Below are 17,499 nucleotides of genomic sequence, written 5' to 3' on the forward strand. Positions count from 1 at the left end.
CCTGGTTTACCCAAGCTACAAACATGACGTTTCTACACCCACTAGAATTTGACAGAGCCCATAGAGTCCCGGCCAGGATCTCCAAGGATCAAAAGGGTCCCAGAGCTATTGTTTGTAAACCGCTCCGATACCAGCATGTAGAACAGATTCTTGCCTTCATGCGGAAAAACAATCACATCCTGTGGAAATCTGCTAAGGTCTATATATCTCAAGACTATAGTAAGGAAACGGTGGACGTCAGGAAGGCATTCTTGGCGCTTAGACCGCAGTTGAAGAAAAGGGGTTTCCAATATGGATTCGTTGGTCCGGCAAGGTATCGAGTGATTATTCAAGGCACTCCACACATTTTTTCGGATCCATTGAAATTGAAACGTATGTTGGATGGCCCAGATGACTTGGACATGGAGACGAACAACTCTGGAAGCTCCGCTGATCAGGCTTCAGCTTCAGGCTATAAATGAAGGGCACCCTACTAAACGCACTTTCCAATGGTTTTCCATTCCTGGTTATTAAACGGAACAGAGAATTTGTTCAGTCTGTTATGTAACAAGAATATGGTACTTTTGATAGTCCGGATTAAGACCTATGAGTCAGAGTTCATGTTTCCATATATGTCTCCATATAGTTCACATTTCTCAGTATACTTTGAGGGCCTAGGTTAAGGCCCAGGTTTAAAGCGTTTAAAGCGTTTAAAGCGTTAACTATAGCACTTCAGTGTGAAACTATGGTATTCATGTCTGCACATTGACATTCTTCTACCTTGAGCTGTTTAATACGTTTAATGCATTTTTCGCATGCCTGTTTACATGACTTAATACCTTTATCAGCTGGTAATGTTGGGGGTTCTGTTACTCATTCAACGAAGGTAATACCTTGTTTTGCTTGTCTTTTATCCTGCAGTTTTTGAATTCTTTAATACAGGCAAGGTCGCTAGATACATGGCTTATTATAGCTGTGATAGTTAACAACGACTCACGAGTTTTTGCAGTAAATGTTAAGTCTTGTTTGCTCCAGATTAAAATTAATATGGATATGTTTTTTGGCGCGGGGAGGCTGCACCGTACTCTCTCTCCAATCGCCATGCCTACTGAATACAGGTGGGGTGGGGAGGGTGGAGGGTTGAGGGGATTGGGGGGTTGGGTATGTGTTACATGTCTTTTATGTTTGATTCTTCTTCTTCTTGCTTGCATTTTCACTATTGCGATGACACTTGATGGTGGTGTGGGTTATAGACTCTATGCTCACTCATATGTCGTTTCTAAGTCTCGGAGAGATGAAAGATTAACATTTTGTAGTTGGTCAAGTGAGGTGACTGTCTCTCTCTGGATGAAACACTGTTTACCTGTTCACAAATAATACTGTGAATACTCCGATGGGGGTATGTAATATGGACAAAATGAAGATATTGTCACTCAATGTTAAAGGTTTGAACCATCCTATCAAAAGACAAAAAATCTTAGACTATGTGCGTAGGTTAAAAGGTGATATTGTATTGCTACAAGAGACAAAGCTGGAAGCTAAGCTGTTTTTTCACATGCGGAATAAGTTTTACAGCGAGGTTGTGGGTGCAGAATCTGTACACAAGAAGAATGGGGTGTTGATCCTTGTTGCGAAGAAATCAAAGGTGGAGGTTTTATCTTCTGAGGCTAGTTTAGATGGGAGGTGGGTTACGGCCAAACTAAGTAAGGATAATACGGAGTTTTATGTTACGAACATATATGCTCCTAACATCAGTGACCTCAAGTTCTGGGAGGAGTTAAATAAACATATGGAAAATATCCCAGATAGTGCTGTTCACATAGTAGGTGGTGACTTTAATCTTCCCAAGGACGCAACTCTAGATAGGGACTCCCACTGCCCTTTCAAACCAAACAAATCTCACAGAGCCTTCAATAATCTGTGTGAACGCTTTCATTTAGTGGATGCTTGGAGGCTCCAGAACCCTACAGGGAGAGATTATACTTTTTATTCTACACCACACGACTCATATTCCAGGATTGACTACATCCTTATAACACAGAACGGGGTACCCAGAATAGAATCTACCACCATAGAACCTCGTGTGATGTCGGATCATTCTTGTATATCCCTGTCCATTGCAAATGCCAAATCATCTCCTCGTCAGACGTCTTGGCGCCTGAATGACGAGATTTTAAGCGATGCTCAACACAGATCCACAATACAAGCTGCCATTGAATCTTATCTGCAAATCAATAGAGAAGGGGACACATCTGATCTTATTAGATGGGATGCCATGAAAAGTACAATACGGGGAGTTTGTATCAAGATTAGGGCTGCCATGAATAAAAATTATAACGCGAAATTAGAATCCCTTGAAAGTGAAATTGGAGATCTTGAAAGTAAGCATCTGAGGCTAAGAGACGATATGACCCTCTATGCCCTGGCAAATAAAAAATATGAACACAATAAATTAATTAGTGAAAGGGCGGGAGTTTGGCTAGACAAAGGTAGGAGATTTAAGATTTGTGAATCCAATAAAGCGGGGAAGAGTCTCGCTTCATATTTGAAATTCAAAGTACAAAAGAACTGTATTAACATCCTTAAGGACGCCTCAGGGAACTCACACTCTGAGCCAGACAAGATAGCTGAGGTATTTAGGGTATTCTATGAGGATCTATATGCAAAAAATACGACGGTGGAGGAAGATAAAATTAAGAGCTACTTGGATGAGTGTGATCTTCCAAGACTGTCTGCTGAGGATCAGGTTGGTCTAAATGGCCCGATAAGTGCTGAGGAAGTGGAAGGTGCGATTAAAAAATTAAAAACAGGGAAGGCTCCAGGACCGGATGGCTTTACAGCAAGATTCTATAAAACATTCCCCACAATATTATCTGGGCCCTTGCTTAACCTGTTCCATGAAATAAATAGTTCTGGGGAAGTAAAAGGCACTCTGGCGGAGGCAACAATTGCAGTACTCCCTAAGGAAGGGAAAGACCCTTCGCTCCCAAAAAACTACAGGCCGATTTCGCTAATTAACATTGACTGTAAGATTCTAGCTATGATACTTTCAGCACGTCTCCAAAAAGTGCTCCCACAACTAGTCCATCCATCTCAAGCGGGCTTTTTAAAGCATAGGTTGTCCAGTGATAACACACGGATTTTAGCCCATGTGTTGGAAAAAGCTAAACTTCTAGAAACCCCTACAGTGGCAATAACGTTAGATGCAGAAAAAGCCTTCGATAAGGTTGACTGGGCCTTTCTGGAAGCAGTCCTCAATAAATTTAGCCTGGGGGAAACATTTACACGGCTAGTTATGTCACTTTATTGCTGCCCCTCGGCACGAGTCAGGGCAGGTGGAGCATTTTCATCTTCCTTTTGCTTAAAACAAGGTACGAGGCAGGGGTGCCCTCTATCACCCTCGTTATTTTTATTGGCAATCGAACCGTTCTTACATCATATAAGGAAAGACCCTAAAATTGCAGGTATACCGTTTGGGGACTGCACGGTCAAATTGACAGCGTATGCGGATGATGTACTTATCCTATCTGAAAAAGCGGATGAAGCAGTATCTGCACTCATGTCGGACATTGAAGAATTTTCGAAGGTATCGGGCTACAAGCTCAATAAAGACAAAACAGAGGTCAAACTGCTGAACAATAAAGGTGACAAGGGGATCTTGGGGGACTCTGGTCTTACATGGCAGCCCAAATGCTTCAAGTACCTAGGGTTGGACTTCGATAAGGATTTAATTTCCACCCTAAAAATAAATGAGGAATCGACGTTGAAAAAAATATCTACCCTTCTAGAAAGTTGGTCCCCTAAATTCCTTTCTTGGTGGGGCAGGGCTGAAACACTCAAAATGATGTCGACCCCCTTAGTTAACTACCTGGCCAGTATGCTCCCTATGACGTTCTCTGATACTTTTGTCTCGAAAATAGACCAGATGTTTGGTAACTTCCTGTGGCGGGGCAAGAAGGCCAGGATATCTCTGAAGAAGCTACAACTGGCGAAAGATAAAGGCGGCCTGGGTCTGCCATCGTTCAGGAACTACCAGACAGCCTTTCTTTGTAAGCAAGGTGCTCAATGGTTTATAAAAACATCAACTTACACTCCGGTGTGGATTGACATTGAGAGATCAATAGTGGGCAATGTTCCTCTTGAGTCTTTAATCACTATGGACCTGTCACACTTACCCCACTCAAAATATATAATGTTAAATACCAGAAGGGCCCTCCTTAGGCTCGATCAAACACACAAAACCAAATTGACATTTTCTAAATCATCATGTATGTCTCTATGGAGAAACCCCTACCTTAAACATGTAGGTGTGGAGCTCTTCTGGGAGTCATGGTCCGGAAAAGGTATTAATCTGGCAGGAGATTTGTATGACAATAACGAACCAATCCCGTTCTCAAACTTGCAGGCAAAGTTCGACCTATCACCAATAGACTTCTATAATTTCTTAAAAGTTAAGGCGACGCTAACTAGCCGTAACTTCTCACCCTACACTCCATGGCTGATAACACATCTCCCACGTATTATGCATACAGGTCACTTCGTCTCCAAGGTGTATAAACTGTTACTACCGTTGCCCAATAAATCTCACAGGACTGTTGAAGCGAAATGGGAAGCGGAATCAAACTCTACAGGTATAGAGTTCGATTGGGAATTAATTCATAAGTCAGCACTGACCCACAAAGTTTCACCCATCCTATTCCAGACAAAGTATATGCTCATAAATAGGTCGTTCTGGACCCCGGAAAGGCTGTTTAAATGTAATTTGCGTGACTCTCCGGAATGCTGGAATTGCCAATCAGGGACTGGGGATCTCCCTCACATGCTATTCAACTGTCCCCTACTGAAAGAATATTGGGAGAAAATATTTGTATGCATCCATCATGTATTTAAGATAATGCCAAAGAAGGAATTTGTATATGTCATTCTAGGGGGGCTGGAACCGCGATTAACTAATGAGCATGACCGCCAACTTTTGGACTTAATGTTGACATTGGCATGTAAGGTTGTTTTATGCAAGTGGAAATGTGCTAAGGAAGTAAATTTCAAGATTTGGCAGGAATGGCTGTCTTTCCTAAGGGGTGCCACGAATCAAGCATTACAGTCCTCTACGTGGTGTCCATCCCATAAGAAATTGTGGAAATCACTTGATAAATCATCCCTCCATTTTGACCCGCCTTGAAGCAAGACGCCCTTGCAATAATACCTTAGATATATGGGTGTGATCCTAGTCTGTATGTTAGAACTATTCCCATTGCATCCACACGTCAAGTGTTTAACACCTTAATCAACAACCTTGTGACAAGCAAGAGTGATTCTTCTCTTTATTTTTATCATTTGTAGTTTCTGTATTGGCCTGACAACATCTGTAACAATTCACTTTTTTGCTGGAAGATTTAATGTAATGTCTTTTGCTTTTGTTTTCTTACCTCAATAAAAATGACTTGAAATAAAAAGAAAAGCCATCAAGACCTTCCTCTTTCTGTTAGCCTAACCTTCTGTTTTATGCGTACCCCTTTGTCTGTGCGTTCCTTACCTTGTAGCTCTAAGCGCCAGTACGCCCCTTCGCTGGGGCAGCTGAGCGCTATATAAGCTTTGTTAACATAACATAACATAACATTAAATTCATCCTCTTTAATTGGATTATCTTGGAATTGTAATGGAGTCAAACTATTTCAATTTACTCAGAAGTCACCACCATGATGGTGCCTTGATGCTGTTCTGGTATCTTCCATTAAGGAAGAGCACATTTCAACCATTTTCAGTGGTTGCACTCAATCAATCAATCACTTATTTGTAGAGCGCACTAATCACATGTGAGGGTCTCAAGGCACTGAGCAGGGGTGGAGGGTGCAGCTACTGCTCGAGCAGCCAGGTCTTGAGAAGTCTCCTGAAGGTCAGCAGGTCCTGGGTCTGTCGCAGCTGTGTGGGAACGGTGTTCCATGTCCTGGCAGCGAGGTAGGAGAAGGATCTGCTGCCGGTGGAGGTCCTGTGGATGCGTGGGATGGTGGCGAGGGTGAGGTCAGCGGAATGAAGCTGGCGGTTTGGTGTGTTGAAGATGAGACCATTGTTGTGGTATGCTTGTCCGGCGTTGTGTAGCGCTTTATGTGCGTGGGTGAGGAGCTTGAAGGTGATCCTCTTGTTGACTGGAAGCCAGTGCAGGTCTTTCAGGTGGGCAGTGATGTGAGTGTGGCGGAGGATGTCGAGGATGAGGCGTGCGGAGGCGTTCTGTATGCGTTGAAGTCTTTTCTGGAGTTTGGCCATGGCTCCTGCATAGAGGGTTTTACCATTGTCCAATCTGCTGCTGACAAGGGCCTGTGTGACCGTCCTTCTGGTTCCGGTTGGGATCCATCTGTAGATCTTGCGGAGCATGCAGAGGGTGTTGAAGCAGGAGGAGGCGACGGTGTTGACTTGCTGGGTCATTGAGAGCGATGAGTCCAGGATGAACCCCAGGGTGCGTGCGTGGTCTGTGGGTGTGGGTGCCGATCCCAGGGTGGCTGGCCACCAGGAGTCATCCCAGACGGAGGGAGTGGATCCGAGGATAAGGACCTCTGTCTTGTCTGAGTTAAGTTTCAGGCAGCTGGTCTGCATCCAGCTGGTGACGGCCTTCATTCCTTCGTGGAGGTTGGTTTTGGCGGATGTGGGGTTTTTGGTGAGTGAGAGGATCAGTTGAGTGTCATCGGCGTAGGATACGATGTTGAGGTTGTGCGAGCGGACGATGTTGGCGAGCGGTGCCATGTAAATGTTGAAGAGGGTAGGGTGGAGGGATGATCATTGGAGCACACCGTAGATGATCTTGGTGGCTTCGGAACGGAAAGGTGGGAGGTGGACCCTCTGGGTTCTGTCGGTGAGGAATGAGGTGATCCAGTCCAGGGCTTTGATGCGTATTCCTGTGTCATGTAGGCATGTGCATAGGATGTGGTGGCAGACGGGGTTGAAGGTGGCCGAGAGGTCCAAGAGGGTGAGGGCGGCGGTTTCGCCGTAGTCCAGTAGGGTCCGGATGTCATCTGGGGCAGCGATGAGGGCGGTTTCGGTGCTGTGATTGCTTCAGAATCCAGATTCGGACGGCTCCAGGATGTTGTTCTCCTCGAGGAAGTGGGCCAGTTGCCTGTTGACGATCTTTTCGGTGACTTTTGCCAGGAATGGCAGAGGGGAGATGGGCCAGAAGTTCTTGAGGTCCTTTGGGTCTGCTGTGGGTTTCTTTTTTTTTTTTTTCTTTTTTTTTTTTTTTTTTGAAAACTTTTTATTAATATAACACAAGAGGAGAAATATACATAGACATATCGGGTGGCAATAGACGAACTAAAATATAGCCGTGGACGGGCAAAATAAGTGACGGAATAATGCACAGCCATAAGCCACAGAAATTCAAATGCAGCGTGAACCAAAAGCAAGCAATTAGATAGCAATGACAGCAATCACCTCCCACCAGACGTACAGGATATACGGAGCAAACATGGGCACCCGAATACGCTATAGATAAGAATCAGGAGAATACGCCACAGTTCTTGTGAAGAAGGAAAGGGGAAATAGAATGGTCATAGAAAATAACAAAGAAAAATAAAAAAAAAAACCCACCCCACACCCCTGCCGATGGCTACGACCTAACCCCACTAGCAGCGTGCCTGTCGCCCCCTAAACTACACCCCAAGGAAGGGAAAAAGATGGAGGAGGAGAATGCAACAAATCAATACGAGCTCCCCGACTCCCGGCCCCCCGGCAAGAGCAAACACCCCATAGCGGAACGTTAAGCAAGTGATAGCAGATCAAGATACATTTCGTAGGGGAATATCAAACAGAAAAAGGAACATCCCGCCCGATTCCCAGCACCACAGAAGCATCTAACCCGTCCCGCATACAGTAGCTCTCGCTCCCATAGATATAACCCAACAAAGACAAAGGAGACATTGCGTCAATGTCCGATCAAGTTCAGCTCAAAGCATCATGTTCCATCAGAAAGACCCCTTCAAGCACTAATGAGTTGTCGCGATTTTCCACACGGATCAAGCTCGGGAATAAGAAACAATTAATATATAGTAATGCAAGGCATATAATGCCACATGACGCTAGTCGTGATACCATTATAAATGTGTCCCCCAGTGTCACCGGTCAGACAAACACCAGAAAGCACCAAAGCGTCCTCGGCCCTGGCCCGCACGATCCATTGAAGATGAGAAGAAACCAACATCCGACTCCAAACGATGTCTCACTTGTCCCCCCAGTCCCAGCACTGTGAGCTTTAGCAATTCAGAAAGCATCCTCAACCCTGCCCCCTGCGATCAAGATGGTCGATGGAATCCGACAGTCCAGCCGCTATCAAGGACGGCAGAGGTGCCCGGTATGGCCAATACAAATTGGGAAGACGTCCACCAGAGTCCGCCCAGACCACCTCCGCGCGTCCGACAACAACGCAAAAGGGGTCAAGGTAGTGCAGAAGACCTCCGGAAGCAGCAGTCCCGAGCGATAGCACCAGCTCCAAAAAGGAAGAAAGAGCCACACCATCAGAACACAAAGGAGTTGGCAAACATGGCGTCCGGGGACGACCTCCCAACCACTGCACGAAACCACGAACACCAGCCCCCCTCCGGGCCACCGCGGTCAGAACATCGGCCGCCCCCGAACCACGATCCTCTACCGCTTCCGCAGGCACCTGGGTAAGCAGATCATCACGGTCCGGCGCAGGGTGTGGCGCAGTGCCCAGCACCGAAGGACAACCACGGCCAACTGGAGTAATGGCAGCAAGCCGACTCTCGAGATCCCGGGCATTGTCATGTAAGGCAGCACGAACAGTTTCTAGAGCACTCAGGATATCGCGGAGCCCCAGGGGTTCCCCAGGAAGAGAGGACGCAGCACTTCTCTTTGTCCAGGGCTCACGGACGCATATCAGCTCCGGAATCCGGTCGCCATCTTCACCCGTCAGCAGCTGACCACCCCGCCGGTAATCTGCAGGGTACAGCCGAGCCAGAGGCATAGGGGCAACGGACTGCATTGCGGCATCACACACAGGGCTGATAGGAAATCGGCAATGATCCGGACTCTCGGCCGTGGTCTAGGGTCTCCACCTACAAGCGCTGTATGTGCGGCGTATAAAATGGCTTCCACTACAGAGCAGGGGCAGACGAGGGAGCTGCACAGGTCGCTTCCAAGCCGGGAGACAATACAATGTGCGTCTCGTAGTTACCATGCGTCCAGGCGGGCAAGATCGCGGGGCGGGATGAAGCGCTACAGCGGGAGGCGCAGCGCGACAGTCTCCCACCGGCCGATCGACTCCGCCTCATCTACGATGTCCGCCGTCGTCGTGGACGGGTCCGGCCGTGCCGCATAAACAAAGACCCGGACCTTCCGCTGCGCAGGGCCTGGAAAGAAGCAAGGGTGTAACACCGCCGCTACCGCCTGGAACGAGCCGGGACACACACCCCGTTCCCCGTCTCAAAGCTGGGCTCAAGCTGGGCTCAGTTGCAGGATAATTTACAGGATCTCGGAGGAAAGCGTGAAGGTCGGCGGAGCCGAGAGTCTAGGCGGCCATCATGGTCGCAGGCGAAGCTCTTCCTCCTGCTGTGGGTTTCTTGAGTAGGGCGTTGATCTCGGCGTGCTTCCAGCTCTCCGGGGCAGTCTCGAAGGAGCTGTTGATGATCTTCTGAAGTTGGAGTGCGCTGACGTGGTTTGCTTTGTTGAAGATGTGGTGAGGGCAGGGGTCGGATGGTGAGCCAGAGTGGATGGTGTTCATGGTCTTGATGGTGTCATTGTTGTTGACGTGGGTCCAGGAGAGCAGGTGGTTGGTGAGGCTGGGGGCGGTGAGTCTGCAGTGTTGGTGGCTGTAGGGAGGGTCTGGGTGTTGAAGCTGTCTTGGATGTCTGCGAACTTGCGGTGAAAGAAGGTGGCTAGGGAGTTGCAAAGGTCTTGCGGCGGTGGGATATCGTTGGAGCTGGAGCTGGGGTTGGAGAGCTCCTTCATGATGTTGAAGAGCTCTGCTGTTGTGTGCGTGGTTGTCGATGCGTTCCTTGAAGGAGGTCCGTTGGTGGCTCAGATGAGTTGGTGGTGCTTGCGGCAGGCATTCTTTAGGGCTGGGTGGTTATCCGGTGCTTTTCGTGGTGCCACTTTTTATCGAGTCTTCGGCAAGACTGCTTGGATTCCTAGAGGTCGGTGGTGAACCAGCTGGCCTTTCTGTTGGTGCGTCAGTTTGAGGGTTTTTTGATCGGGCGATAGTGTTGGTGCAGTCGTTGATCCATTGCCTGAAGTTGCTGGTGGCTGTGTCGGTGTCGGTGGTGTTTGTCGTGGGTCTCGGGCGAGAGCGGTGATGAGCTGGTCTTCAGTGACCTTGTTCGAGCTGCGGTAGGGGATCCGTAGCGGGTGGTGGTGTGCGGTGGGTTTCTTGAAGGTGAAGTGGATGCAGCGGTGGTCAGTCCAGTGGAGTTCTGTGGTGTGGCTGAAGGCGACGTGGTTGCTGGCTGAGAGGATAGGGTCGAGACTGTGTCCGGCGGTGGGTATGGGGGTTGTGACGAGCTGTTTGAGTCCGAGATTGGTGAGGTTATCGAGCAGAGCGACGGAGTTGCAGTTGTCAGCGGTCTCGAGGTGGAAATGTAGGTCTCCGAGGAGGATGTTGTCTGTGGACGCAAGTGCGTGCGTGCTGACGATGTCGGAGATGGTGTTGATGAACTGTGGCCGAGGCCCGGGGGGTCTGTAGACGAGTGTTCCTCTGAGGGTGGTGTTGGGGTCGGTGTAGATCTGGAAGTGTAGGTGTTTGGTGGTGCTGGAGGTGTCTGTCGTGCATGTCGAGACTCTAAGGGTATTCCTGTAGACGATGGCGATTCCTCCTCCTGGTCTGTTGGTGCGGTCCCTTCTGGTGATCTTGCATCCATCTGAGATGGCTATTACATAACATAACATGTGTATTTGTAAAACGCACATTCACCCCTGACGGGGCATCTTGGAGCTGAATAACAGATGTTTATTGTTACCCAACTCAATGGTACTCATTTTATCGACCTGAGATGGATGAAAGGCTGAGTGGACCCGCCGGGATTTGAACCTGTGACCATGAGGTCGAACACAGGCCTCTGCAGTGGATGCATTAGTCCACTGAGCCAGCAGACCCGGCGTCAGGTGCGGAGGAGGGGTTCATCCTAGTCTCTCTTAGAAAGGCGACGTCCAGGGAGGCTGTGTCGAGTAGGTCCCAGAGTTCAACGGCGTGCTTGTGCACGAAGCGAGTGTTGAGTAGTATGCATCTGAGGTGGTTGCGTTCTGCTCTGACGGGTGGGGTAGGGAGTGCGGGCGTTTGACGGTTGGTGGAGCTGCAGCTATGGCAGGTGAAGGGTCAATGGGTGGGTATCAGGCTGGCCTGGAAGCAGTTTGATGATTGGCCGATATTAGGTCCGTGGAGGAAGCCGGCGTCATAGTGTTGTCGAGTGTCATGGCTCTTGAGAGTGCCAGCGGTTCTGGCGCTGGGTGTGGTCTAGGCGTGGACGGGCGCAGACCGGCTTGCCTTAGGCATGCCTTTAGCGCGCCACCGGCGCGACACCACAGCTGTCGCCATTTAAGTAGGGGAGGAGGGAGTGGCGTGCGGCTGGGAGGCGGGAGCGGGGTGGGTTGCGGCGAGAAAAATGAAATAAAGCAGTGGTAGGGTTTTGGGCATACAAGCCAAGGAGCAAGCAAAATAAAATACAAATGTGCAAAAGGGTTGTGGGCAACAAGTCAAAGAGCCAGGAATGAATCAAATACAATGCACAAACAGCGGGACCCAGCAGGGAGAGGTCTCGAACCCTGCCTGTGTGGGACTGCAGGGCAGAGCGCTGACGAGCAGAGCTGCGGGGAAAGACCTGATTACTGACCGAGGGTCAGGGGTCTAGCACTCACCAACAATCCTATGTGCTTGTATGTCATGTGGGGCACACCTGCCAGGATTTCTTTACCTCAGTACATTGAGCTGTTATGCTTACCTCTCTCTGGTACTCAATGGCGGGGCTTGTAGATCAGTACGCCTTACCTCTGCCTCTCGACAGTACTCAATGGCGAGCTTGTAGATCAGGAGGGGCACACCTGCCAGGACGTCTTTTCCCATGGCCCATTGAGATGTTATCCTTACCTCTATCTCTCTCCAGTACTAAATGCTGGGGCTTGTAGGTCAAGTGGGGCACACATTCCAGGATGTCTCCTCCCGCAGTACATTGGGCTGTTATCCTCACCTCTGCCTCTCTCCAGTACTCAATGGTGGGGCTTGTAGATCAGGTGGGGCGCACATTCCAGGACGTCTCCTCCCACAGCCCATTGAGGTGTTATCCTTACCTCTATCTCTCTCCAGCACTAAATGGTGGGACTTGTAGGTCAGGTGGGGCACACCTTCCAGGAAGTCTCCCCCCACAGTACATTGAGGTGCTATTCTTACCTCTGGCTCTCTCCAGTACTCAGAGGTGAGTGGAAACACATCATTAGCAGTCACATACATACCATGGAGTGCAAAAGGCGTGTGTGGTTCATAAACTGGGGATCCAGCCTCCTCAGTTCTACAAACTCCATTTTCACATCCACAGTGGCGTTGTACCAGTATTTTGTCCAGTTATTCACTGGAGCTGCAAAGGAAATATAGGAAGGGTTTTAGTGAACCTTTGTCATTATTCATGTGGCTGATGTGGCTGCTTCAATAGGGCTAAGCGAATAAGAGCGTTCAGGACGTAGAAAGTTACAAAAGAAATCATGTGTAAGTGTCAGGGTTTATTTAAGCAAAGCATACCAATAGAGATGGCGGATCTTAGGTGGATGAATAGATGTTTGTTTATATAATGTAAGTGTGAATAAAATCACAAAAATGACCCGAGAAGGTCAATACCACCAAATACAATTGACATATAGAGTAAAAAAGCAGACAGGAGAAACTAGTATGCTTTGATAATTAAATGACAGGAACAGTGCCATATGAATAGAAACAGAAAGTTTAAAAAACAAATGCGTAAATGGCAAGGAAAAACAGATTTTATTGTTGACAAAAACTGGCGATAATCCAGATGCATCTTCACTCTATTTTGCATCACACACACAGCCTTCCATTCAACCCTCCCCAGCCCCCACTCCCACCTCCCAGAATCCCTAGCACAAGAGATTCAGAACTCAGGAGACAAGAGCCTGTGAGGAGCACAAAGACCTCCTAGATGCACACCCCCATTTTCCACAGATAAAAGATGCTTTATGAACCATTGTCTGGCTGTGCTCCATGTGTACTCAACACTCTTTCACCCTGAGCTCCAACATGCTCATCCTTCGTTCGCTTCTAGCAAGAGTCAAACTGTTGCTGTTCTATAGGCATATGCAGGCAAAGGCTACCAAGTTAGTAATGTTAAGGTTTCGCCTGCACAGCGCATACGCTGTGTTTTTGAAATCTCTTGTATTTAATATATTTTAATATAACCCAATTGTTGAACAACTCAACTCAACACACAAAAAGGGAATTTTGAGTGTGCCGCACCTCTCTACTGGCCTTAGGCCCACCCGTCTCAGTTATATGTTGAATGCAGAGCTGTTAGCTCTTGTGGTGTGCACTACCACTACCCCTGTTGCTCCCAAGAGGCAATTGTTTAGAAAAAACAATGAAAATTCCACCCACTGTGGGTTGCACCACCAGAGATCATTAATACAAATATGGATGAAATCAATAAAGAATGTCAATGAATTGTTGTTTCATTTTTTGTCTCTTCTTTATTCAGTTTTCATTAAGCAGTCAACGCGTTTCGTTCAAAAGAACTTCATCAGGGCGTGTTGGCTGTGTCCAATGTGCACAGACATCACATCTTATTCCTCTGCGTTCTGCGTCCAAGTAGTAATAAACGGCTACCGTGCTGAGAAAAGTAGCGTGCTCTTCCGAAAAAAAGTATCCGTTTGATTTTATATTTTAAAAGGGGTGCTCTTATCAGTTCCCATAGCCAAATTACTGTGCTCATTCACTTTTGTGTGGAACTTTTCATTTTGTTAACTTCCCCTGGTTGCAAGTATTTACAATAAATATACTTAAGCTGTTGACACTGTTTAAGCCCCATTCACTATCAAGATAAGATCTCTTCCCACGAAAAAGGAAGAGAGCTTCTAACAGTATGCTGGAATGCTTGCTTTTTATTACTTGTTGTCTAAAGCAGATGCTTTCATCTTAGAACATTTGTAGCATTTCCTATTCATGCCTCAGTACCTTGCTTTGCACTTTGTAGGCATTATCAGATTCATTTTTTTTACCTTAATCTATTTGGTCATTACGATCAAATTCTCAATGTTGTGGGGGGCGTCGCTAAGGCGCCGAGGAGCCTCTTCAGGAATTTTAGCGAACCTCCAACCTTCAAGACCGCACAACTGGACGGCGGATTGCAAGCGGCACCGGGAAATGCTTCTTTGAGAGTGCGGGGTGAGACGCTCATCTTGTATTCGCCTATTCTTGTGTCAGCAGACCGCGCCTGAGGCGCATCCGCCATTTTGTAGCTTCTGCCGCTTCCAGCGCTACGATGCATCTCTCTGTTTCACATCGTGTCATGCAACAGCATATTTTACTTTAAAGACACCTTCTTACTAACAGAACTCTGGCCTTATATGTAGAAGGACTTACAAAGACACAGGGTGACAGAAACAGGGGAGTCGTACCGAGATGCGACCACCATTTTAAGAACCTCTTCAGCTCTCAGACATCGTGTCACCTACTTCTATCGCATGTTGCATTATGGAAGAGCACGTTTTCCTTTATAATATCTCATGCTTGTGCATTTTTCTTCTTTGAGCAATTGAGCGCTCCTCACTGCTACTTCAGGTTGACGTTTTAATCACCTGCCTCCTGGGTTACATTATAATAACATGCAGTTTTTTTTACACTCTTGCCACAAGCAGACAGCGCTTGAGATGCGAATCTCTTTTGGACGCCTTTTCCATCCTCTTACCTAATGTGATGTGATTAGAGGATTCCTCCAGTCTTTCATCCTATTGCAGTATATTGTTGTAATACAATTGCCACTTTGCAGTGATTTCTACAATACTGGTTTGCCACTTCCTCATCCTTTCCGGCTGCATTGTTTCGGAGGATAGTACTTTCAACATAACACGTCCCTTTTGTGCGTTTAAAAATTGCCATCTTCAGTTTATGAACTTATATTTACTGGATATTTCAAGCTCTCAATGGCGATGCCATGCACTAACCGGAATACTTCCCAGCTAAGGAATGTACCCAACATACCTTTGGAGGACGATGGGGTGCTAGAGGGCGCACAGCGGGATGGTTGACTCGTGAGTCAGCTCCGCCGGACGGGTGCCTAAAAAGCGTCATACACCCGTGAAAGCCACCGACCGAGCGCCGAAAATGTAGCCACAATATTTTGGAAAACGATATCTAAAGTCTGGTGCGGCCAAACCTGGAGAAAAGACAACGCCGGCGTACTTATCCCCGAAAAACCACACGGGAGAGGGGGGAGTAACAAGATGGCGGATACAGACACTCCGAACAACTGACCCCGGGACTAACGGAGGTAATAGCAAAGGTACGGACCCAAACCGCTAGCTGCCCCAAGGTATTAAGAACAATCTGAACCGTCTTAAGGCTGTGACGGCGAACCACGAACGCCGGACAAGCCGAAAATCGGTTTGCGTTCCAGGAACGACAAGATGGCGGCCACAGTGGAACGCACGAATAGACGGGCTTACGGGACCTAAAATCGGGACTGCACCGAGACACCACAATGCAGCGGACATCGAAAGCAGACACATGCGAACACTGCTGATGGGGAGGAAAGGACTGTCTAAATGGAGATTGCTTGAACGAGCACGGACAGTAGCGCCGATTTGAGCACATCGCGCTATTGCCGAGACACTGGTGGAGGGGGAGGGGCGGCCTTTACTGAACAACGAAGCGGCATAAAGACCAGCTACAAATGCCCCAAAACGAACAATCGGGAGACCGTAAGTGAAGCGCAGCGGGACCGGGTGCTAACGTCTGCGTGATAGACATGAGAGAGCTTCCAAACAGGCCCCTGAGCTGCACTGCATAACAGAGACAGTGTGCATATATCTAAGATTCCCACCCCAACGCAGCAAGCGCAGAAGGAAGACTACTAGTGAGGCAAGACTCCACTGAGGGGTATCTCGCAATTCTACTACTAGCCTGTCACATTACCCAAAGGCGCCTAATGCAAAGCAGATGAGCACCGCGGGCCCTCAACGGCTGAATACGCCGAGAAACCGTCAATCGCAAGCATCAAGAAACTTGGACAGTGTTCCTACGGAACAAGCGTGACGAAATGCCCCACCACGCTCCTGCGCCATGGGATAGCCAGAGAAGCAGCAAACTAAGCTGCAATTTGAAGCAAAAAAGCAACCGCACAGCGCCACAAGAACGTCGGACACGGAGGGAGACAGCGAGGCATGTGATGGCACAGGTATGGAGAAGATCCTGCGGGCAATCCAACAGAGCCTACATGACATGAGCAATAAATTGGATAATGTGGTGCTGCGCGTGGATAACATGGCCGCCAAACTTGATAAACATGGCGAGCGCCTGGTGGAAGCGGAGCAACGAATATCGAGGGTCGAAGACGAATCTGCAACCACTACAAAAGTATGTAGCGGACTGGAAAAGACAGTGGAGTTATTGCGTGCAAAGGTGGAGGATCAAGAAGCTAGGTCCAGGCGCAACAACGTCAGAATAGCGGGCCTGACGGAGTCCACAAACACAGGCAAAATGGAGGACTACGTCGAGAGGCTATTAAAGGAACTGTTCGGAGCGGAACAATTATCGTCAGTCTTCCTTGTGGAAAGAGCACATCGCTCATTAGCACCTACGCCAAAACCAGGGGCACAGCCACGTGTGATAATCGCCCGCATGCTCAATTACAGAGACAGAGACACAGCTCTTAGACTGGCCAGGGAAAGAGGTGAAATCACACATCAGGGCAACACCTTACAATTCTACCCTGATCACACCATGGCTGTACAATTGGCAAGGAAGAAATTCGCACCGATCAAGAAAAAATTGCGGGACCTAGGAATTGAATACGCGATGCTATACCCAGGAAGACTCAAGATCACCACTGCAGGTAAACCCATAGTCCTCCTGACTGTCCAAGCGGCGCATGAGTACATCAAGAAACTGGGGCGGCGACAAAAAACACAAGAACGTGAGGACCAAGGAAGTGATAACGATTGAATAGATGGAGATGTCGGTGTAACGTACATATGTAAGACTGCACCATATGGACCCAAACACCACCAGGACATAGAAGTGGATAGGGTCTAATCGTGACTACTGAGAAAAGAGGAACGAGACGAGAGGTGTGAGGTGATGAACTTACATGAACTGAGTGTAGTGGGGCCCACTATGCGGACCCCCGCTGGGCTCTAGCACCACCCACATGACTTAAACAGTGAGTAACTGAATGACTTCAGCAGGGCAAAAGAGAATGGAGGGAGGATGAGATCGGGGGGATCTCCATGAATGTGTACATTGAGACATACTGTGAATGTTCTGCACTAGACGGCTACATGATCTATGATACACCACAAGGTTATGGA

General features: G+C 48.0%; 1 protein-coding gene across 1 annotated transcript in view; it reads right to left on the reverse strand.

Annotated features, from left to right (window-relative positions):
• The window catches only part of UMODL1 (uromodulin like 1), a 621,262-nt gene that overhangs the window by 432,578 nt on the left and 171,185 nt on the right, over window positions 1-17,499 (reverse strand). Inside the window, exon 4 of the mRNA XM_078658858.1 lies at window positions 12,421-12,542. Coding sequence (XP_078514984.1) covers window positions 12,421-12,542 — 122 coding nt within the window. The remainder of the gene's footprint in view (window positions 1-12,420; window positions 12,543-17,499) is intronic.

This window comes from Lissotriton helveticus, chromosome 8 (assembly GCF_964261635.1).
Source record: "Lissotriton helveticus chromosome 8, aLisHel1.1, whole genome shotgun sequence".
Taxonomy (NCBI): domain Eukaryota; kingdom Metazoa; phylum Chordata; class Amphibia; order Caudata; family Salamandridae; genus Lissotriton; species Lissotriton helveticus.